At 35.6% G+C, this 24,131-nt stretch overlaps 1 protein-coding gene across 4 annotated transcripts in view; it reads right to left on the bottom strand.

The window, feature by feature from the left end:
• Positions 1-2,350: 2,350 nt before the first annotated feature.
• CNKSR2 (connector enhancer of kinase suppressor of Ras 2) overlaps positions 2,351-24,131 on the bottom strand; it is a gene marked incomplete at both ends in the record, with an annotated part of 259,781 nt that continues 238,000 nt past the window's right edge. For all 4 annotated transcript variants that reach the window (XM_079727709.1, XM_079727710.1, XM_079727711.1 and 1 more), the window contains 2 exons: positions 2,351-2,566; positions 4,162-4,358. In XM_079727709.1, the coding sequence (XP_079583835.1) occupies positions 2,351-2,566; positions 4,162-4,358 (413 nt within the window). The remainder of the gene's footprint in view (positions 2,567-4,161; positions 4,359-24,131) is intronic.

Raw genomic sequence — 24,131 nt, 5'->3', positions numbered from 1 at the left:
GTGGCGGGGTGGCGGCGGCTGTGTGATTAGGTCACAAAGAAATGTGATGAGGACTGCATGAATAAAATAGGTGCTTTATAAGGATTCATTAAGAGCTGAATTTATTTGACTTCAGTTTACAGTGCTGCCTCTCTCCTAGATTTGAAACTAATGCAATAAAATGTACAGATATATAGTGTTAAAAGGTCTCTTTCATGCTAGGCTAGCCACGAGTCTTTTAAAATTCATTAGTTTAATTTTTACCATTTAAAACAACAGAGCCAACTTTACCAAAGTAAAAGCTGCTTAGTAGCAACACAGCTAGTCTTTCTATCAAGTGCTCACTGTTTCCAGGGCACAACCTGGCCACTGTATCCACGACACATCCATCAGGTACAGATATTTTTAAGTAAATGTACACATTTGGTCTAGTAAACATTAACAAGTCTAAACACCTGTAACAAGCACACTTCATTTTAGGACAAGAGGTTTTTGTTTTTTTGCTTTTTGTTTTTGTTTTTTTACATATACAAAATCCCACAAATTTAATGTGCGTCAATACCCATGCAGTAAATAAATGTTTTTACAAATAGTTTTTTTTAAATGATAAAAATATTACACCGGACCCAAAATTCCATACAAACATTAATACATGATTTCTCATCCATTTTGACTAAATATAGGATTACTGAAAATGTGCTGTAGAAAGGCCACTCTCCTGTACAGTTGTGCAAAGTCTGCAAAACGATAGTGATTCAATGGTGGTTTCAAAAGCAAAGGAAAAGATCCCCGCTGTGGAGTTTTTACTTTCTCCTCTACAGCAAAAATATTCATTGGCAGATATCTGAACTCTTAGAGATGAAAGTACATTCATTCACTGAGCTGTACAGGCAACAGTATAAAGCTGATTAGAAGTAGATTTTAGGATATAGAATAGTAAAGGAGGGTCTCTTCCTCCTCCTAAAAAAACAAAACCCAAAACCAGCAAATTGTGACTTACACGTTATGCAGCCAGACACTAAAAAGCAGCACAGTCATTATCATGCTGTGATCACTTTCAAAAATGAGATGCTTATAAATGGAAATATATGAAGAGGATTTTTTCATAGACTTCATCCACTCTATAGAACAAATCATGAAACTAGGAAAAACCTCTAAAAATTGTTTCTCTGTATAATTCAATGTAATATATCTCTGAATGACCATCATCCTCTTGCTCCTCAGGAGAGAGGTACATTTTTCTTTTTCAACATTGTTTTCTATATTAGAACATACATCAGCCTGTAAGTAAACATATTTTACTTCCCTGCCTGAAGTATAATTATATATAAAGTTTAACTAATGGACTAGGGGGAAAATTGACCCTAACTGGGAAGTTGATCCATTTACATTTATACCTTGTAACTTTTTAGAAGTTGGAGTTTAAAAACATGAGTTTGGGCTGAAACTATATATATATATATATATATATATATATATATATATATATATATATATATACACACACACATATATATACATATACACATATATATATGTTAGCTGCCTTTCTGGGTGAGTTAAGTGTGTTTTAAAAAATCCACTCTCAAAGTCCTCTATACACAATCAGCATTTCATCACTACAAAAATAAAGGAAGATTTAAACCAAGAAAATAAAGCAGCTCTATCTTCAATTTTGGTCTCAGTTACAAAAACATCTTACAAAGCTTTGCCCTGATACACCATTAAGTGTCCCCATGGATTTGGAATAGTATTTCCATTAACCAGCTTTCACAAGTTAATAGACTATTAAGACGAATATTAGATACCTGAACTTTTCTTATGTTGATGCTCTTCTGTTTTGCTTAACTCTTGTATGCGCATCTACATTTCACAAAAATAAAACTACAGCATTAAACTTTGTGCAATGTTTAAGAAAATTCTTAGAACATTTTAATAAATATAAAAAAGGTTTAAATTCTTTCCCACCCACAAGGATGTCTGCACCTGAAAAAATGTGATTTAGTTTTGAAGTCTTGTTTATATAAAATTAACTTAAAGGGAGAAAAGATGACCTTAGATAGAAAACCGCCTTTTTGTTTTTTCTACTTGAAGACCACCTGTCTTCAGAGTTGTTTGCAAAAGTTAATTTTAAGTCATTGAAGACAGCTGATTTTGCACATAGTAAACATAAGCTGAGCACTAACTGCATATAAAATATACAAATGCTCATTAAAGACAGTGGTATTATGACCATATAGGGTTTGTTTCATATAGTTTTGGTAACATTGAAGTATAGCTTGTCAAGTGTCCCACACGTTGATATAAAAACTACCTTATATACTTGTTCAAAGTACCAGAAGGTACCACACGGCCAGAGGGCAGAATACACTTACACATGCGTTTCAATGTATGAATGAGTGTGTGTTAGGGAGGAAGTGATTACATCTACTTCAGAAGAAATACTTAATGGGTCATTTGAGGTGGTGTTTTGACAGATATCCAAGAAAAGATCGAGGTACATCTGCTTCCATTGTTGGAATTCTTTTGATGTCAAGTCTGGATTGTCTAGGACTTTATCAATAATGGCTACTTCCCCTTCTCTGGCCTGAAAAGCAAAAGGATTCAACAGTTACAATAGGGACATACTGTTCTTCAAATTTAAAATAAAAAGTTAATAGGCAAACTATTAAGAAGCCCACAAGAAACAGCTCTGGTATACTCAAACTCAGCTATTTAGACTCAAATACTAGTGTACTTTTTCCTACACACAGGCATGCCTCGTACTGCCCACTCTGTATGGTTTATTTTTTCTTCTGGCCTGTCCTGTTTCCCATCTCTGCCTACAGAAACCTTCCTCATTCTATAACATCCAGTTCATATGCCTCTCGTTTCTTGAAGCCTTCCTTCGACAACTGGAAAAAATGTTTTCTCCTTCATTTAGATAAGTCCCCGTAACACTTGATCACTGCTGTTGAGTGGACTTACCACATTCTATGTTTTGAGTTACTTTTGCACAGTCCTTTTTCCTTCTGCTAGATGGTCACTTGGTGGTTTGGACCTGAATGGGGGTGGGGTGTGTAGCTCTGGGAGGAGGGAGGGTTAGGATATCTTTGGACTAGAATTGGGCACCGGAATTATTCTTATGAATATTATAGCTCTTTTAAAAATTCTGGTCTTAGTTACCAATAGGCCACTAAATTATCCCATGGATTTGCAATAGTATTCGCATGAATACCAACTGAAAGCTAACTGACTGAAAACTTGGCTGCCTGCTACCAGAAATGTTTTCAAATCATGCATTTCCTATTTTGTTTATCTCTTTGGTATTCACCTCTGTTTCAAAATTCACAAAACCTCAGCAGCATACTACAGATCTGCAATATTTCCCAAAGGAGCTCTTTGACCTTTTGTTTCCTGAAATTACTGCGTCACAAACTCTGTATGACATTTCTTTTCTGTTTTTGAGTTTTCCAGGGTGCAGGGTCTGCTTAGGGAGAGTGTGTATGGCACGCCCTCTCCCCTGATACACACACAGTGAGGGGGCTGACTCTTCTGGCTCCTTCTTCAACTTCCTGCCTCTGTTTCCCTTTCCTCACCACCTCCTCCCCAATCTGGGGGTGGCATAAGAAGACTGGAGACTATGTAAACGCTTATGGAAATGTATAATAGGAAAGTAACATGTCAGTTGGGAACTGATGGTGTATACAGAACAATTATAAAATTTCTACATGGAACATGAATCACTATGGCTTTACTCCAAATGTGCTGCAGGAGATATTCACAAAATATCTCAAACAGTTTTAGCACCCACTATTGCATTCTGCATGCATGCTATGTTCTTTTAGTAACTATATTAATTCCACGACATGGCATATTTATCTTAGGAAAACAAAAGACTGAGGAATAACACCAGCCCTGCATTTTTGGAAAAAAAATTAATTACGTCCTGTTTTCTCCTAGAACTAAGTCATATAACATTTAGTCAGTGCTTTGAGATAAAAAGTTTAACATTATTTCCTTTTGGCCAAATACACTCATTATGCTAAAGAAACAGCTCGGCTTCGGGCATTCGGTATGTTTATCCTCCGCTCCCCTACCCCCCGCCATTTTGTATTTTGTCCCCTGGAGTATCTGATAATCCACTTTGAGTTCAGGAATGAATCCCTTAAAAGGAATTTCTCCTTCCATTTCATATCTTACCTTTAAAGTGCTTTTGAGAATTCTTAGCCTGTGTAGTTTTTCATTCATCACAGGATCATTACATCTCTTTATAAATGATAGCTTGTATTCCATCTTGGTTGAAATGCGATGTTCTCCCAGTGGTGACAGACTGGCTTGCTCCAATGCCCTATATAAATCTTGCAAAGAGTCTCCTAACTTTTCTTCCCTACTTTCACCTGCAATGTCCAAAAAAAAAAAAAAAAGAGAGAAATAAATCCAGTGTAATAAACAGTTATTTGACACTCCAAAAATCTAAAAAAAATCTGAAAAACAGGATAATGAATGATTGGGAAAACACTCTCCTACATTAAAAAAAAACAACAACAACAAACCCCACCAAACCCACAGTTGCTAGTTATACTGGGTAAGACTAGCTACAGGCAGCCAATTGTTTTAGAATGATCAATTAATAGGATGCTTTGATTAACAAAATATTCTCTTAGTAGCAAATCACTGTACATATCTTGAGTCCATTAAGTTCAAAGAATTAGAGTACAAAAGGTACACAACACAGAAACAATCCTGCACGTAATTTAATATTTTAAAACATTAGTGAATATCCCTTATCATTATACTGATAAGCATAGAAGTGCTAAGTAACAGAGCTCTCCTGGTTTAGCAATACTGAATGAACTGATTTTTACATTTTTCCAGACTTCATAAGATGGAATGGCATTCACTGGAGTATATATCATTGTAAAAATCTTCTAATAGTGTGCCGTAGAGGATTATTAGGTTTCATGTGACTGCCATAGTAATGCCTGCCACATTGTAAATATAGTAAATGATCATAAATTATCATCAATAATAATGCTTTAATTAGAATGAGATATGGGAATGTTTATATGCAGATGTAAGCAAAAATCTGGCATGTACTAAAAGAAGCTACTTAACATTTGAAAGACCTGGGAAGAAAACACTCCAATTAAATAGTTTTGAGAAGAAAAAAAATTAGAGACTGGTTCAGGAAAGGATCTTAGATCTATCTGAACAAATCAAAACTCCCATATTATTCTTGAATTGTCTGAATATACTGATGTCATATCTTTCTCAATGATAAACAAAGATGAACTTGGATCTTGCTTGGATTGGGAGAGAGGATTAGGGTTATATCACATTTCCTCTAATAGAGAGCTTAAGAGTCCTATTTGAGGAATACTAATTACATTGGCCCAAGAAGTAAATATGGAATGTTGTTCATTCCACCATGGTCCATGTAAATATTTTAGGCTTTCTGTCATAGTTAAAAAAAAAAAAGACGCCCTAATTGGTAATAATGTAGTTAACATTTGTAAGTGCCGGGCAGTAGGGTAAATGCTTAACATTCATGATCTCATTTAATGCTCACAGCAGTACTAGGACTAGATCTATGTGATTTTCATTTTATAGCAGGGAAATACCTTGCTCAAGGTCACATTTAGTAAGTGGTAGTGGTAGAGCTAGAATTCCGACTGGGCAGTCTGGCTCCAGAATCTATGATTTTAACAAGAATTCTAGACTGCCAATTTTGTCAGGAATCATTTGAACTGTGTATTTAACAGTAGGTGTTAATGAATTTGTGAGACTTGCTTAAAATGCAGCATTCTAAAGAAAACTTTTTAAAAGAGTATACCTAAAACTGCCCCCAAAGCCCACCAACACAGTACCTTAACTTGAGGGGATCATCTTTAGGATGAAAAAGTAACTTCATTTAAGTTTCATATTCAATTTTTGGCTCTGCTGCTGAGGTTGGCAGCTATTGGTAAGTATGATTGTTGAATCCTTCTATTAGAAAGTTCTTTGTTATCAGCAACTGCTATCACTATTCCTCTATAACAAATTTTAACTTCCTAATCATATATCTAAGTTAGAACTATAATCTAAAAATACAAAAATCCCTTTAAACAGCGTTTAAATTCTGTTGGCTCATCCTTCAATGTCTGCAACACCTAGAGGATTTTGAGGGGTCGGGGGACAGAGGACTGTAAAAAGGAGGAACTGCCTTGTGGGCTAAGGAGATTGAAATGAGATAAGGAATTTTAACCGAGAATGGTTTGGAGCCAGAAAGGCACAAAATTATAACGTCATTCAGAGTAACTAAATGGAGTTGTAAAAACAAGGATACTTTTGAACAGCATAATTCCATTTCATAAAATCATAGGCCAGGAAAGAATCCTGAGGAATTATTTAGTAGTTACCATTCTTTCTGCCTCAAGGCAAGACTGCATCTTAAGCCAGATGTAATTTCATAGAGCAGAGGGTGGGAGAGAAATGGTAGGCCTAACAGATGTGAATTATAGTAGTCTAGGTATCAGGTAGCCTAATGTATTATTAGTTTTTCAGTTCTTGAAGGAAGGTAAAGAAAAAAGGGATCCAGATTATAGTTTTAGGATTTAAAGGAGGCAGAAGTATTTTCACATAGTAAACTTTTATTTTAAGATAACCTTCTTCCATATTACCTAACACTGTAGGGAGTATATATTTTGTTGAACAAACATTCTTACCCAGTTTTCTTTCTCCTCAATTCTTAAAGTTTGTGGAATACTGAGCCAGATGCTTGATTTTTTAATAAAATTTCAACGTAGTTTTACTTCTAGAAGTGTAAGTAAAGCTTTAATATAAAAAGTGACAAACATAGCTAAAAACTGGAAGTTTTTTTTCCTTCTTGCCATTAAGGGGGGAAAAGCGTTCAAACAAAGGACAACATAATTTTACAAAGAACCTGGTTTGACAGCTATAAGAAGAATCGAGTATGGATTTATCTCTGGGCAGCACATTTGAACAGGGAATCACAATGAGACGGAACACAGAAACATTTCCAAGTAGAGTAATGGAATAGAGATATTAGAGGTAAGTCAGGCCCCTTCCCCCACCCCTACACATCATACACATATGCAACACAAGACACAGTAGTGGGATGAGGAAGGATGAAGGATTGAGATGCCAGGCTACCACAAAATGCCACCAATTACTTAACATTTTAAGACTAGACAAAGAGTCCTTTTCTTTTCAAAGGAGGGGGAGTGAGGGGCAGAGCCACATTATAAATCTGATTCACTATGCTCAACAGTCAAAACAACACAGAACTCAACATTCAAGACGAAAACAGACCTTTATTTTCTTTTATAATTTTCAATTGGTTTCCTTCATTTTTTTTTCTCAGATGAATACCAATTAAGTCAATTGGGGCTACCGCTGCAAGTGAAAATGTGAAAGCATCTTTATCTTCTCTTTTTGCCCTCTTCTTCTTCATCTCCTTCTCACTTCTCTTCTGGTTTCTCTCTCTTTTAAACCCTTGCTTTTCTTCTTCTAGAAGAGGCTTGCTTTGGAAGAGGAGGCAAGCACTCGGTCAGGTCTGCTTCCTGATTGACTTTCTTTCAACGTGCCAGTTCAGCCCTTGGAGCACTGGCCCAAACCCAGCTTGTTTGTAATTTGAATGAATGTTTTCTGCAAGTTGGCAAAGTGTAGAAGACCACATGCAAACCACAGGACATATAGAAGAACCTTCTGTGATTCCTAATGAGGAAGTGTATCACTGCTACAATGAAATTTTAATTTGTATCTAACTTATTCAGGAATTCTGGGCCTATGAAGGAGTAAATTCCCTCTCAAATTATATTTACATTTACAACACGCAAATTAGTCCTGCCTCAGATGACACGCTTTTCTATTCCAATTTTATTAAAGCGAAGAGAACATATAAGGTTCTCTTTCCTATATAAAATTTCATTGATAGATTTGAGGATCACAATGAAGTTATTGATAACTTGTACTCTGAGGCAAGGGAGGGTCATTTCTGGCTGTGTCATAAGTGGCGGGGCTGGAAGAAGATCCTCTTTCTTGTTTCATTTATACTCTAGCTACACCATGAAACACTGTGAGGCTAGAAATACGCTGAGCATCACAACAGTTCGTTGTCTGGTTCTTTCAGGTTGCATATGACCTCCACGTAGTGATAAAGAAAGGCTCAAAGAAAAGATTAGCCAATGCAAAATAACAGTTGGTTGGAACTTTCTTGCAAATGGCTTATTAGCAGATGATAATGCATTTCTTCAAATACTACGAGGTGTTTGGTTGATGTATTTCCTTACATTCATGCCCAGTGGTTATTAAACTTTTTTGATTGTACACCCTCACCAGTTAAAACACTTCTGTTGATAACTTATACATACGTATTACTCTATATTAATAGATATGCCTATTATAAGATAGACACAGAAAAGAAATTCGAGAAAATGGGATATGAAACCTGAGAAGTCCCAATTTTTTTCTTCCTGTACCTCACCCCATGTGTACCCTCCTTCAGAGACTTAGACTGTGACTTTCCCTGAGTGTATATGCCTTGCTCTCCTTTGCACTTCCCAATCTTCTACCTGGCATGGTGTCTCATGCACCCAACGTTTAAACTGAGTGATGCTTTTCTCTACTTTAGACACTAAGTACTCCAAAGAGGGCTTCCTATCAGGTGACTGTGTAATTTGTACGCTAGTCTCTTGTGTAATTTTGTTCATGTTTCTTTGGTGAAAATTAAGGAGAACAGAATACAAATGTGGCGACCTAAAATGTCATTCTGGTGTCCTTGCTGTTTCCCTGCCTCTGCAATGATAATGTGGAAGGAGAGAGGAAATGAAAACAAAACAAAACAAAACGAGTATGCCAACTGGGCTCTTGAGGAACCAAACCAACAATGAATAATCAGTTCTGGTACATGTTTTGGAAGGGAACTGTGCTCTTTTAAAACTGGACAATGATGTCCTCGTCGAAACAGTTGTTCCTTCCACAACACAGCGGGGTAATGAGCACAGAAGGTTGGGAAAGGCTAAGTCACAAGTGGAGAGAAGGCTGGACATAGTAGCATTAGTCACCAGTCAAGTGTGAGAGGCATTCGGTCTTGTACGGCCACAGAGTGCTCCAAGGCTTCCAGGCGAATGGCATCACGTATGTGGAGCACTATTCTCGCCATGAAAGGCAATTAACATTTGCATTGAGACATGGGGCTATTTTCTGTGAATACTAATTTACCAGTGCGCCATAATGAACAACTTATTTATAGGTAAGGTGACAAAGTTTTAATGGGTTTAATGTAGATAGGTTTAATGTTTGTAGGTTTTATTCTAAAGATGATTATGTATTCAGGAGTTTACACTGTAATTTGAATTGTCTTATAATTAAAGATTCACTCTCTTTAATTCATGTTTTTATATGTCAACTAGCTATGCCTTGCATTGTAAAACTGGGGGAGGGCAGTTTGTTATATCAGAAAAAAAGCATAAGATTTAAAAACCTGGCTTTTACTTGTCACTCTGTAATCAACTACCCGTTTCATAATTAGAAGTAATTGCTTTATTTTCTTTTAGGCAAAATAACAATAATTTCTCTGATGAAAAAAATTGAGGAAAAAACCCTTCTTTTGAAAGGACAGCTTGAGTGAGTCCACCAATATTGCTAAGTGTATTTTTACAGAAGAACATGTGAAACCCACCCCTGTACGAATGACCTTGTGCTTCACCAAAATTAAGTACAGCCCATACCAGTGTCTGTCAATTCCTTCTGCACAACAGTAAAGCTTACTTCCATAAAGAGTTAACAAAAGAGACAGAGCTGAAGCTTATTCTACACTTCATTCTCTAAGCATGTAATTTCTGCCGAATTATGTTGTTTAATGCCACAAATATATGACCGTGATTGCATTTTCAGGGTATTACGGTAGTTTTTATGACAAATAGTTCAGATGGCAAAATCTTGGTGTCCTTGGCATTGATTTATTGTCCCAAAGGGAAGGTTCTTTGAAGGACAATCTCAAACATAAATGACAGATTCTATATTTGCCCACAGAATTTAGAAAATTTAACTAATAGAGACATGGAGGTCAAGGTACCTGCTTCTTAGGCAGGAATTCATAAAGGGGACAGTTTAAAAACAAAGCTAAGAGATGATCATATTTAAAAATTAACGTGGAGTCCCCATATTCCTTAATGAGAAAACAACTAAAATTCTTCATATCATAAAATTTTACTATGACTTAAACAGGGAGGACGACCCAAGACAATCCCACTAATATTAAATTCCAACAAAATGCTTTTTGATGCATTTCTATATACCAGAACCATCATTTTTATATATACTTAAAAAACACATTAAAATGGTTAGAGCACAGAGGCAACTGTAAGGCAGATCAATGTGATTTTATTCACAACACAAATTCCATTTGTGAGAAAGAAGCATAGATTACTTCTCTTTAGAAAGATATTTACTATCAAGCATACTTAGCAAATTATTTAGCTATCTAAAAAGATCTGATACCAATTGGCCATATTTTTATTTTTACGTAATTTATATTTTTACAAGTATTCACATTATGCAATACTACACACTGTGGCGACAGGAAGAAAAAAACATTTTCAAATACAATGTTAAATTATCTGTTCATTGCACAGTATGAAATATCCATTAATTAGCATTGAAATTATTACAGAGTATCTTATCCAACTAAAGGAAATTTCACATCCACTACAGAAGAAAAATAAGCAATATTGAGCCATAAGTGACCCAGTTACATAGTATTAAATAATATCTGAAGCTAGTTTGAAAGACAACCAGACAAAATACTTTTTCAAAAGTGAAAACCACAGCCTATAGATTTGGAAAATTTTACAGAAAAGAATAGCTCATGCCTGTCCTATGAGGCAACACCATTTGTATACAAGTGCCAAGAAATAAGGAGAAAGTTAGGATTTTAGCTGAGGAATCTAATAAAGCCTGGCATGTGGAATTTTCTTCATTAGTGTCACCGAAAGCAGTCTCCGTGTTGCACCTGAATACACTTTATAATAGAATAAACATAGTAAGTTTCAGAGCAGGTTGTGTATACCTTGCCTTAATAGATTACACTTAATTTAGTACAATACAGCACGTCAAGTTTTAAAAATGCAAAATACACTTAATACACAGAATTTGCTTTCTCTGCTTTGCCTTAAAGAGGCCACCGAAGAGTCCATTAAACAGCCAGGGTTTTCTAGTTATTGGAGCTGATCCCTCTCCTTTCCTGTGTCAGGAGAACACAAATGAGCCCTTCCCCAGTCAATAATACCCTTCCCCTCTGTTCTCCCACAGAAACAGCAGTTTTCTGTCACTGTGCTCCATCTTGATTGGCTTTGATCTTATGCTAGTCCCAGTGGAGAAAGCTCGCATTCTTCTTAAGAGTGGCCTGCCCCTCTTAATATCCCTTTAGGGAGGCCCCCAATCCAAAACACTTGATGATCTAAGCTTTTAAAAGTCTGTTTTCTGTTATAAACAGCAAGGACGAGGCCATTTTAGTTGCTTGCAAGAGGTTGATGTTGAGTCTGCGTCGTGCCGACTCTCTCCGATCTAAATTCTCTAAACATTAGCTTATCAATCTGTGAGTCCAATGGGTTGAGTGCCAACAGAAGTGGATCCGATTTGGCATGGAGAGGTTCTACCAACTCTCGCAGTGTATTAGCCTAATATGATAAAGCAGTGATACAATATGATGAAAGACCTGCGAGTGCCATTATTTCCAAAGCATATTAGTATTTGTATTAGAAATACCATCATGCAATACCCATGAAGAGAAAAGAGAAAAATATGGCTAGAATTGCATATGGTTTTAATACCATAATGTCTTTCTGTTGGCATGCAAGTCTACTTGGCCAAAAATGGGACACTTTCTGTTTTAAGCTTGGTTATCTGGAAACGCCAATCTTATGTATACAAAATAATACACAGTGCAGATACATCTTTTCCTGCCTCTATACCTGTATATGCATATCTATAATTTTAATCAGAAAAGTTTATGTTAATAGTATTCTCCACACACATGTAAAATGATCAGTCTTTCAAGAAAATTAAACTGTTGTTCTATACAAGATCTTTCCTCAAATTCATCCAATCAAGAAGTATGAGGAAAAGTTTTCTGGTCTACCTTCTACCTAACTACGCTGATTCACATGCTACCAGGTGCTAACTGGTGAGATAGAAAAGCCCAGCTAGTGTGGCTCCAAGGAAGTGGCCGAATGCTGACCAACACAAAGTGAAGAGAAGTGAAAAGCTTCACAGGGTCAACGTGATGAAAGGGTAACTTGACACCTGCGTACAAGCCACATTCCAAGGAACTAAGAAACTAGAGGAGAATAAAATTTCTGAATGACCTGGGACACTAAGAACAATTGGGCTAAAATAAACTAGTCTCTTTTAGTTCATTTTATTTTGGATTTTGAGGAATGCAAATATTGTCACCAGGCACAAATCAGTGGTATTTTTACTTTCTAGCCTAGGGCAGATCTTTATCTGCTACATCCTGTAGTACCTTTTGAGTTATATCAAGAAGAAGGAACAAAATGGGAGAGGGAACAGAGACAGCATGTTTTTCATTACTAGCTCCCTCAGAAAATGGGAAGGGAGCGTGCTGCTCATAGCACAGTATTTAGAAAATAGGATGCAGCTTGGTCCAGAAATCAGCAGAACTAATTTTTGTTTATCATATCATAACCTTCTTTTGCAGAAAAGGGGCTGAGAACTAAGCAATCTTCATAGGTAGGTCAAATGAAACAAAAGATAACACCTCATTTTTTAGAAAATTATAATACTGGAACGCTAGCTCTGGATTCTACTACTTTGTTTCATAAGATTAGGGAAATTCAAACTGCGAAATCAGAGGCAGTCTAATGCTGGGCACAAGGTGATTCCTAAATTTAAGCTGTTTCTAATTTATCTACGCAATTCAAACATTTCCCCCTCAGAAACAATGTCACATGAATGGTTTAATTTCTAGTGCACTTAACCCATACTAAACCTGAACTAGAGCCTTGGTAACTAAGTCACATTTAGTTACATCTAAAGACACTGTATAGGATTGGTAAATTCTACTTCAAGAGACTGGAAACACCTCCTCAGTTGAGGCCTTGCCAAAGTGCAGGATGGTGGGGAGTGGAATGCTATTTCAAAGTGACTACAGCTATTTCCTAGTCTGTATGTACTAACATAAGAGAAGATAACTCTCTTCAGCAAGGTGTCTCTTCAACTAGCAGTGGTCAGGACCACTGGCTACCAAATCTCAGGGGCAGAGGCTGGCTTGTTAAATACAGATTCCTGGGCCCTACACTTAATCTACTCAATCAGGATTTCTGGGTGTGGAACTCAGGAATCTGCATTTTAAGCAAGCAACCCAGGTGATTCTTGTGCCCACTGCAGTTTGAGACCTCCTGCTTTAGGCCAGTCACATTGTGAGGGCTGGTTGGAGTGATGCCAAATTTTTGTATCACACATATAAGTAGTTTGTAAGTTAGAAGCCTTTGTAGTTGGGCAAGTCACATAGGGCTTTATTTTTAGTCTCGTCACTGGTATAACATTGTATTATGTCACTCAAATGATTTCAAGGTTTTTGCTGAGGAATCTGATGGAAATATCCAGGTCTACTGAGAATACAGCAAAATGAAGGAGGCCGTGGTAAACTGCTTGAATAAATTCTTTCAAGCTACGCTTTTAGGTAGCATTAAATAGTTCCTCTTTATTTTTGATGCAAACAGAACAAATATACAGATACTTCCAGACTCAAGCCCGTTGAATCAACTCTATGTCTTGGTGTGTGCATTCTGAATCCCAAGTATGAACAGCATGGGCAGGCCAGGAGGGTCAGATATGATGGACTGGTGTATGGCTAATCTACATGAAATCTCTAAAACACAAAAACCCACTTCATAAAGATACTGTTTGATGAAAGCCTATCTTTGACTTCTGCGAATCTTATATTTATGTGTCTTTAAATTTTTGCAAGTTCCTTTCTGGTTCTCAACACTTTCCTTTTCTCTCCCTTTGTGTTTTCATTGGGCATTCTCTCTCTCCCTATTTCTACTCTTCTCCTTTGTAGCTGACAACTTCATTTATCCCTACTCAAATAGTCAAAACATTCAAACCAGTTAAAATTACTTATTATAGTGACAGAATAATTTTATGCCTGTTTTTTTTAAAGGACCAGTGGAAATTGCATGTTTCTTAAAGACCCTAAAAATTAAATTATATGGCTCTTGATTGTTTTGTTTTCTTTTGGTCAATATTCTGACTATAAAAAATATTTCCGGGCTTCCCTGGTGGCGCAGTGGTTGAGAGTCCGCCTGCCGATGCAGGGGACGTGCGTTCGTGCCCCGGTCTGGGAAGATCCCACATGCCGCGGAGCGGCTGGGCCCGTAAGCCATGGCCGCTGAGCCTGCGCGTCCGGAGCCTGTGCTCCGCAACAGGAGACGCCACAACAGTGAGAGGCCCACGTACAGCAACAACAACAACAAAAAAAAATATTTCCTACTTCCTGCTATTAAAATATACCTCACTATTTACCAAGCTTTTAATCAAGTACATTTTGAAACAACAGCAACATATCTATGCTACCCCAAGAAAATCAATAATGTTGCTGTTTGGCATATTACTTAAATATTTATTGAGCTTCCATTCATCACTGAAACCCCCAATTGTGAGGCCACCAGGCCAGATAGAAAGAAAAAGATCCTGTTTCCCTGTTACTAAACCCCTCGAGATCTGAATGGTGCACCCAGATGTAATGCCATGTTGAGTCATGTATAGGATGACTTCTTCCAGTGTTGATCCACTTCTCATGCAAGCTCTTTACGGACTGAATCTATGTAGGATATGTTGAGAAGAATGTTTCTTTCCCTTTTTGTTTTATGAATTTAAAACTCTTTCCACTCAAATAATAAGCAGAAATAGAAATTCTAGAAACATAAGTTTTGGAAAGGTAATCAGGCTTCTAATAGTGTACCTGCTAGGAAGAGCTGATGATCCTTCAATCAAATCCCGATGATTAGATTATAGGGTAAGGATGGAGGCACAAACATTTGCAAGAGAATGATTAAGTTTGAATACAAAATAGGTAAAAAAAAAGTTTTCCTTAATGAATGAAATAGAAGAAAATATATGAAAATGGAAATAAGAAGTGGTTAAGCCAGAACAGCATTTTCAAAGATTCCTACTTCTGAGTTCTAAGAGAAAACTGGATCCATATACTCCACTTCCATTATCAGTGAGCTTGAGGGCAAATTTAAGGGCAAAGCCACTGACAACTGGTCTTAAGCTGCTTGCAGATAACAAGGCAGACACCCAAGCCTATCAATAGCAACACACTTGGAGCTCCTGGGAGAGTAGAACTGTTTTGTGTGCTTTTGAAAAAAATCTAATTTATCACAATTATCTGGATCTCCCCCTTCTTCTAAATGTATGTGTTCAGATTTAAGTTTTTCTTTTTGTAAAACAGGAATATCTAACACCAGGAGTTGACCGTCAGTGATAATTACTTTTCTCAGTGAAAGTCTTGGAAAAAGTGGGCTGAAACCTAGGTTCAGAATGTTCAGACCAAGAGAGAGACTTAATTGTGGCTTGAGTGGTAGCTGTCCAAATTTTGAGGGCCTATTTTCTTGTAAAGGTGGAGTTCAAATAGACAGTATATCAGATTAAAAAAAATAACAATTCCATTCTCTGTGTATGATTCACGGGAGACAGAGTATTTCCTTATGAAAGTAGTATCTCATCTTAAACTACTTACCGCTATATTATGATCTTAGAGAGCACTTAGGACTTATCAGTATACCACACACTCTGGCTTTTTCTGTCTGCATTAAAACCACTATCTGAAATAAAGTTATACCTAAAATACCCTTTAACTGAAGCTTATATATTAGCAACAATTGAAAAGGTTTTTTATATTTAATAGTACAGAAGTACTTAATATGTTAATTCAATTTACCCTGAGTTTATTTTCAATGAAGCATCTATAGATATATCAGAAAAATGTACTATGGAATTCTGCCAGATTATATTGTCATCCCAAATGTCATCTTTCAGATTTTAAAACAGAAAATGGGAGGAATTCATTTTTATAGACATGCATGGTTCAATAAGGATTTAATGGGTGCCTATGGGTATATATACTATATCAAATGTTAGGGATAAATATACGAAGATGACAGTCTGACCTCAAAGAGTTCACGGTATAGTTGTACCTTCCCCATTTCTGTCTTATAATTTTATAGCTTATATCGATTATCAGTAAAATAAAGCTCTACTTTATTAGTATATATATATATATACACACATACATATATACAGATTCTATTATACGACTGTAATGTAATTATACCATTACCCTAACAATGTATATTATATGTAATTATACTACGTATAATTACATTAATGATATATATTATATGGATATATTAATTTAAATAGATAAGTATATTTGGAATACACAGAAAATAAATTATATTTGAACTTTAGGGCAGATTTAAAGAAGATCATTAAAATACGAATGTATGTGTGTATATACATATATATATATGATATAAAACAGCTGAGTTTTGATGCTTACAATAGATTTTAAAACTGAAGAGGACTGGAGCAGAATATAGAGCCCAGAAATAAACCCATGCACTTATGGTCAATTATCTATGACAAAGGAGGCAAGAACATACAATGGAGAAAAGATAGTCTCTTCAATAAGTGGTGCTGGGAAAACTGGACAGCTACAGGTAAAAGAATGAAATTAGAACATTCTCTAACATCATATACAAAAATAAACTCAAAACGATTAAAGACCTAAATGTAAGACTGGAAACCATAAAACTCCTAGAAGAAAACAGGCAGAACACTCTTGGACATAAATCATAGCAATTTTTTTTGATCAGTCTCCTAAAGCAAATGAAACAGAAGCAAAAATAAACAAATGGGACCTAATTAAACTTAAAATCATTTGCATAGCAAAGGAAACCACTGACAAAATGAAAAGACAACCTACTGAATGGTAGAAAATATTTGCAAATGATACGACCCGATAAGGGGTTAATATCCAAAATACATAAACAGCTCATACAACTCAACATCAAAAAGACAAGCAACCCGATTAAAAAATGGGCAAAAGACCTGAATAGACGTTTCTCCAAAGAGGACATGCAAATTGCCAACAGGCACGTGAAAAGATGCTCAACACTGCTAAGCATCAGGGAAATACAAATCAATACTACAATAAAATATCACCTCACACACCTGACAGAATAGCTATCATCAAAAAGAACACAAATAACAAATGTTGGTGAGGATGTGCAGAAAAGGGAACCCTCGTACACTTGGTGGGAATGTAAATTGAAACAGCCACTGTGGAAAACAGTATGGAGGTTTCTCAAAAAACTAAAATTAGAACTACTATGTGACCCAGCAATTCCACTCCTGGGTATATATCCGAATAAAACCAAAAACACTAGTTCGAAAAGATTCATGCACCCCAATGCTCATAGCAGCATTATCTACAATTGCCAAGATATGGAAGCAATCTGTGTCCATCAACATATGAATGGATAAGAAGATGTGGTATATATACATACAATGGAATACTACTCAGCCATAGAAAAGAAAACATTTTCATTTATAGCAACATGAATAGACTTGGAGGCATTATGCTAAGTCAAATAAGTCAGACAGAGTAAGACATACTGTATAATATCACTTATATGTGGAATCTAAAAAATACAACAAACTAGCAAGTATAGCAAAAAAGAAACAGACTCACAGATATAGAGAACAAACTAGTGGTTACCAGTGGGGAGAGGGAAGGAGCGAGGGGCAATATAGGGGTAGGGATTAAGAGGTACAAACTACTATGTATAAAATAAATAAGCTATGAGGATATACTGTACAACACAGGGAATATAGCCAATATTTTATAATAACTATAAATGGAGTATAACCTTTAAAAATTGTGAATCACTATACTGTGTATATCTGTAACTTATATAATATTGTATATCAACTATACATCAATAAAAAATAAATTAAACAAAACAAAACCAACTTCAAAAAAAAACTTGAAGGGGATCATAATATGCCACCTCAAAATATGCCATTTTGGCCTAAGGATTAGCTGAAGGTAATTAAGAAGCAGTAGACGTAGAAAGATCTTTGGCCATCCCCCTATCGACCTTAAAGTATGACATAAATTTCCCACTGTGAAGGTGTTCCTCCTCTCCTCTTACATACCAGGAGAACAACCCTTAACATTTGAAGACAGGAAGTTGGCATCAAGATGGGTCTGCACAAACAAATCTTACTAAAATAGCCCTTATCTTCTGTTAGTTTCTCCATATATAAACTTTTCCAAAATTTGCCACTCTAGAAGCCCAAACCCCTTTTCTGGTTACTTGTCAGTTCTCCATAATTTATCATGCTTTGTTAAAATGGTGTATAAAACTCAGGTCTAAGTGCTTCTTTGGGTCTTAATTTCTTTCCTATAAAGGCCTCTGTGCACATAAAAATTAAATTAACACAATAAAATTTATACGCCTTTTCTCCTGTTAATCTGTCATTTGTCAGTTTAGTTCACATTCCAGGTAAAGAACCTAACAGAGTAGAGGAAAAGTTTCTTTCTTTCCCTATAAACGTTTAAATCAAGTCTTAAACCATTCCATCCTAAGTCATCCATATTTTAAAATATTTATATTCAAAATATTTAAATATGAAGTAATGTATTTCATAGATAAAGTTATTTTGAAATAACTTTCAGCAACGTGGAGAGATGGCAGCTTATTGGCAGAATGGGTTGCTGTTGCAACCTATTTTATGATTAATTACTTATTTTAAAATAATCTCTTTAAAATCCTCATTTCTAAATGAAATAGCTATAGAGGCAACATAGCTGGAGACTCTTTTACTCTCAATAATGTAGAGATGAACAATGCATATTTTTAATTTATGAGAATTTTCAACCTCTACCACCACCTTACATGGCTATATTAAAAGGATGAAATTCAATAGATGATATTCAGTCTGGATGATAATCAGTGTGAAGTAACTCAGTGATGAGACGTGCCAATGGGGTGAACATGTAAATCCTATGTGTCACAACACTTCGTCTGTGACCAGACTATGTCTGGTCTGCCAAAATGAAAAGGCAAATTGGGACCAACTACATTTCAGTTGTTTTCTGCCTATTTCTTTCAATAGATTCCTCTTTGGTCCTTCCAACCCTATTAGGGCATTCTCTTTCCTAGGTGATAGGCACTCTAAAAAGCAGTTCCAATGTCAACTGAACCTTGAACCACTTATGCGACTGGGTGGTAAAAATGTCTTCAGAACGCTGATTATACTTCCACGACGCAAACTATTTCATTTGCCTATTGCACTTGACTTGAATTCTCCAAACTGGACATTCTGATGGAATAACAGGTAAGGGTATCTGTACCTAGGGGGTTGGAGTTGTAAAGATATATTTAGTCTGTTGAGTCCATCAGAACCTACTCAAAGTAAACAAAGGACTTTGTCCTACGTCCTCTTCTAAGTTGCTGATCAGCAAACATGATCTAGGATCGGTAAATTCTGATGCTATACAAATTGTGCATTTACTGCCCAGCTTGCTACTAAGGTAGACTAAAAGTACACAGTCAATGGCATAACTTCTTAATTCTTGAAAATTTGATCTAAAATAAATACTTACATATATTTTTTTCAAATTAACAGTAACATAAATCTTTGAGAACTTTTGCTCTATAGAATTCCACCCTATTCTTATTCACATACTAGATTCATATACTATCCTCTAAGTACTGCCGTCTTGATTTTGGTGAGCTTACTTTAAAAAAAAAAAAATCATTCAGTATCAGCTCCAGTATCATGATATCCCACCAGACTAAATGAGGGGGAAAAAGAGGTACTGATCTGCAGAAGTGAGTGAAATAATAAATTCTTTCCAACAAGAGTACAACAGTGGGTGTATGAGTGCATGTGTGTGGGTTGGGAGTAGAGTAATAAAAGGAGTGATTCTTATGCTAAAAGTTTAAAGACACTACTTCCTCTCACGTTATAACATTGTTTATGATTATAGAAGCTTGAAATGGACTTCTGCTTACTTCTCCTGGCTGAACTTATAATATTACAAAAAATTGCAATATTGATTTTCTCCCTTCAGTAACTTCTAAATGTTAATGCCTTATTACTCACCTCCTTGGCATACCAGCCTGACATTTGGGATCATTTGCTCATTAACAGCTCTGGCAAGAAGGAGCTACTTTGGGGGTTCTGACAACTGAATTTCTTAGCAGTAAAGACAACCAAAAATACCTTCCCCAGAAAAGCAAGTGACAAGAAAGGTAAAAAGAAAATTCAAAAGGTGTTTCTAATAATCTAAAATTTTATCTCAACAGTTACCTTCAGAATTCATATTTTTCTCTACCTCATATCTGTTATAAATCTAATCTCTCCCCTTAATCAATATTTTCATATTCTCTCTTATTTTTCAATCTATAATAATTACATCAGAGACTATTCTCATAGTCCCCATTGTTAGAGTCATCTGCATACTGTGATATTTAAATTATTACATTTTTAGGTATTTAAAATGTATTGTGTACACGATAAGAAGAAAAAATTATTTTGGTAAAAACCACTATAAAATCATGTTTATTAGAAATACAGCATGGATGTAAGCAAATTAGCACAAACATCCATCTTAGCAAAAAACCCAGAGGTTAGAATAATGAATATTCATACTCAGTCTTAGTTGTCTTGAAATTATTGGTTATTACATTTTGCACCAACAAACTCATTTTACATTTGGGATGGAAAACTATGGGATCTAAGAACATTTTTTTAATAAAATACCCTATTATATATGCATTTCATTTTTTCCACTCCTGACAAAATTGTATAGCATTGCCCTTTTAAAGAAAGTAAGTTTTACTAAAGAGTTGGATATATGCTGACTCTCAGTGTTCTTATGGAAAAATACAAATGACTTTATAGCTCTTGCAAAAGGTTTCCAGCTATATCTGTGTTTAACATTTAGCATCACATGTTGAATTTCACACTCCCCAGTATAATTACAGAAAACTAGAATCATACAGGGACTTCATTAGGGTGAGAGCTCGTTTTGCAAAATTCAAATGTTTGAAATGTCAGAAGGTTCTCCATATTGTAAAACTTAATTTGTATTCAAATATAGCAATGAATTGCTAACTTCCCACTAGTGAACAAAACAAAAAATCCAATTATATTAACAAATTTGTTTTCCATTTGTAAATTAATTAATTTACAGCAACTTTATGGTGCCAGTTTATTCATAATCTTTTTAAAATTATGGACAAGTCCATATTTAACTGAAGTCAGGCTTTTTCGTAATTCCTATTTAGTGTATTTATATTAAACAAGGACCATGCTCTCTTCTCTCAGGTGAAAAAACAACCGTCAAACTAGATATGTGAATTTGTAAGGATGTGCAAATCAAGGGGTGAATTTGGAATTCTCAAGTTCCACTTAAGACTTCCTTACCATCTCTTTTGACTGGTGCCATTTGTGGGGGAGGTGAGGAAACAATGATAGCAGCTATGGTGTAATTAGTACCTCCTTAACAAATGTGACTATCAAAGAACTCTGCAGAACTTTGGCCCTTTTTTTGATACTAATTTATATATATAAAAGAATACATTATTACTATAATAAAATAAAATTAAAAAAGAGAACACATTACAATAAGTTGTACTGGTGTATATGATCTTTTATAGATAGTTGAGCTGCTCTATCTGGATGTACTATAACTGGATTTACAGTGATACATTATACCAATTCTTTCTTGTTAAATCCATGTAGAGTTATGACCAAGGTCCTAGAATAAGTTTTCTCATACTGATTTTATTGTGACCAAGTGCAGAACTAATTTAAAAGACTCCAATACTGGATTTAGAAACAAAGTTAGACAATCCAAAACCAAAATTAAAAGCAGCATTTTAAGACCACCATGAAGTGTAGATTAAATATGTTTACTACTATTTAGGAAAACCGTCACATAATTTGAAAGGAAACATTCCTCCATAGTAACTGACTAAGTGGAGTATACACCATGAATACACACAAAACCAGAACTTGACCAAGGAAAATGTCATGATGACATTTTCTTTCCCCTTATTGTAAATCTTCAGCACAGCACTAGGAAGCCTGTTTTCTCTTTGTAGAAAATCAATAAATACTGCAAAAGCAGAAGCAGGAATTCTTCTTTAACAAAACAATACACTTTAATTATAGAAGGCCTTGGTTTCCAAGGCCTTAGTTTTAGCCATACTAGGAATGGTTGCAGATCTTACTTGTGTGGGAAGATCTGGTCTCCATGGTGATGAAAAAGTCAGCCTGGGAAGTGGAAAGAACTGTAGTACATTGCTCCCTGTAGAAACAGACAAGCTGAAATCAAATGCAGCTTCTGTATCTAGCACTGACAAAGCCTGAAGCTCCAGTAAAATGGTACCTTACCTCAGGAGTTACCATGGCAATCTGCTAAGAAAGGTGGGTTTCAGATACCCACATCATTTACTACTAAGACATCAAATTAAAAGCCAGAACATATGGGTTAAAACTGGTTCTGAACTTGGTTTTCTTAAATAGGATTTAGGAGTTTAATACTGGCATTGTTTTCACAAAATTCATAAAATCTAATTAGTATTTTAAAAAATTCTAGGAAGTAGCCCTGAACAACTTTTACTCTTCCTCAGTTTAGTGTAAATATTCTGAAGGCAAATCAATTATGATACTAACATTTGTGTTTTGCTTTCCACTTTATAAAGTGCTTTTATATGCAATATCTCCAAAGATGTGGAAAATATGAGAATTTCACTAGAGTTCAGTTTGGTAATGAATTTTCATTTCATACTACATACTGCATAGTACAAATGAGAAATTAGAAGTTGGAAACAGATGAAAGTGTGAATGGTGCATTCTTTAATAATTCCTTTCAGGGCACATGAATCAACTTTTCAGATTTGTAAGAGGTGATAGGAAGCAATGCTTTATCATGAGAGAAAACATAGTAATCCACAATACATCATATTTGGTACCTGTGAGTAGGAACTGGAAAGATCAGTGGCATCTTCCAATTTTACTCCTAAATCTGTCGCTTCTCTACTCCCTACCTCCACCAAAAAATTAAAAAAATTAATAAGCAAAAAGATCCTTTAGCTGATACCAAAAAAAAAAAAAGGCAGAAAGATTTGGATTGTTTCAAAGAAGATGGATAAAGTGGAACTTGGAAGAAAAAACTGAAGTAACTTTGTCTACCACATGAAATACTTTTCAAATTGGTCTCAAGACTCAATTCTTTGGAATTAGTTCTTTTTTTTTTTTTTTTTTTTTTTTTTTTTTTGCGGTACACGGGCCTCTCACTGTTGTGGCCTCTCCCGTTGTGGAGCACAGGCTCCGGACGCGCAGGCTCAGCGGCCATGGCTCATGGGCCCAGCCGCTCCGCGGCATGTGGGATCTTCCCGGACCGGGGCATGAACCCGTGTCCCCTGCATTGGCAGGCGGACTCTCAATCACTGCGTCACCAGGGAAGCCCCATGGAATTAGTTCTTTTTTTAATATCCCAGTATTATCTTGACACAAACTAACTATAAAAGGAATCATGTCAAAGTTTAAAATACTAAGAGTTTTGACTCAAGTGGTGGAATTGTTCCACTATTTATACAAATCGAGGGACATGATTTTTGGATACTGATTAGTTAAACTTGGTAAGTACACTAACTACAATTTTTAGTAACAAAGGGTAAAGTGGTGTGCAGGGTTTGATTTACTTGAAAGAGCATATTAATGGTGATGTTGACTTGCTGTAATAAAATTTAAACATTTTAGTTTCTTTTATATAGGTCTAATATATATACAGAAAAAGGAAACATTTTGCTAAATTTTAGCCTGAATTAAAATGATAGATCTGAGAGGCAATATGTGGTTGAGAGCATTCACTCTGCTGTCAGAATGTCTTAGTCTGAATCTCAGATCTGCTATTAACTATCAAGGAGTCCTGGATCATGTTATTTAAACTCAGTTTCCTCATCTAGGAGATGAGGGTAATAATAGTATTTACCTCTTAGGGTTGTTGTGAAGATTAAATGGGTTATATTAGGCAAGGACCTTAGAATAATGCC

The sequence above is a fragment of the Hyperoodon ampullatus genome (genome assembly GCF_949752795.1).
Source record: "Hyperoodon ampullatus genome assembly, chromosome: X".
Lineage (NCBI taxonomy): Eukaryota > Metazoa > Chordata > Mammalia > Artiodactyla > Ziphiidae > Hyperoodon > Hyperoodon ampullatus.
Note: the sequence above shows the minus strand (reverse complement) of the source record. Positions and strands in the feature narration are given on the sequence as shown.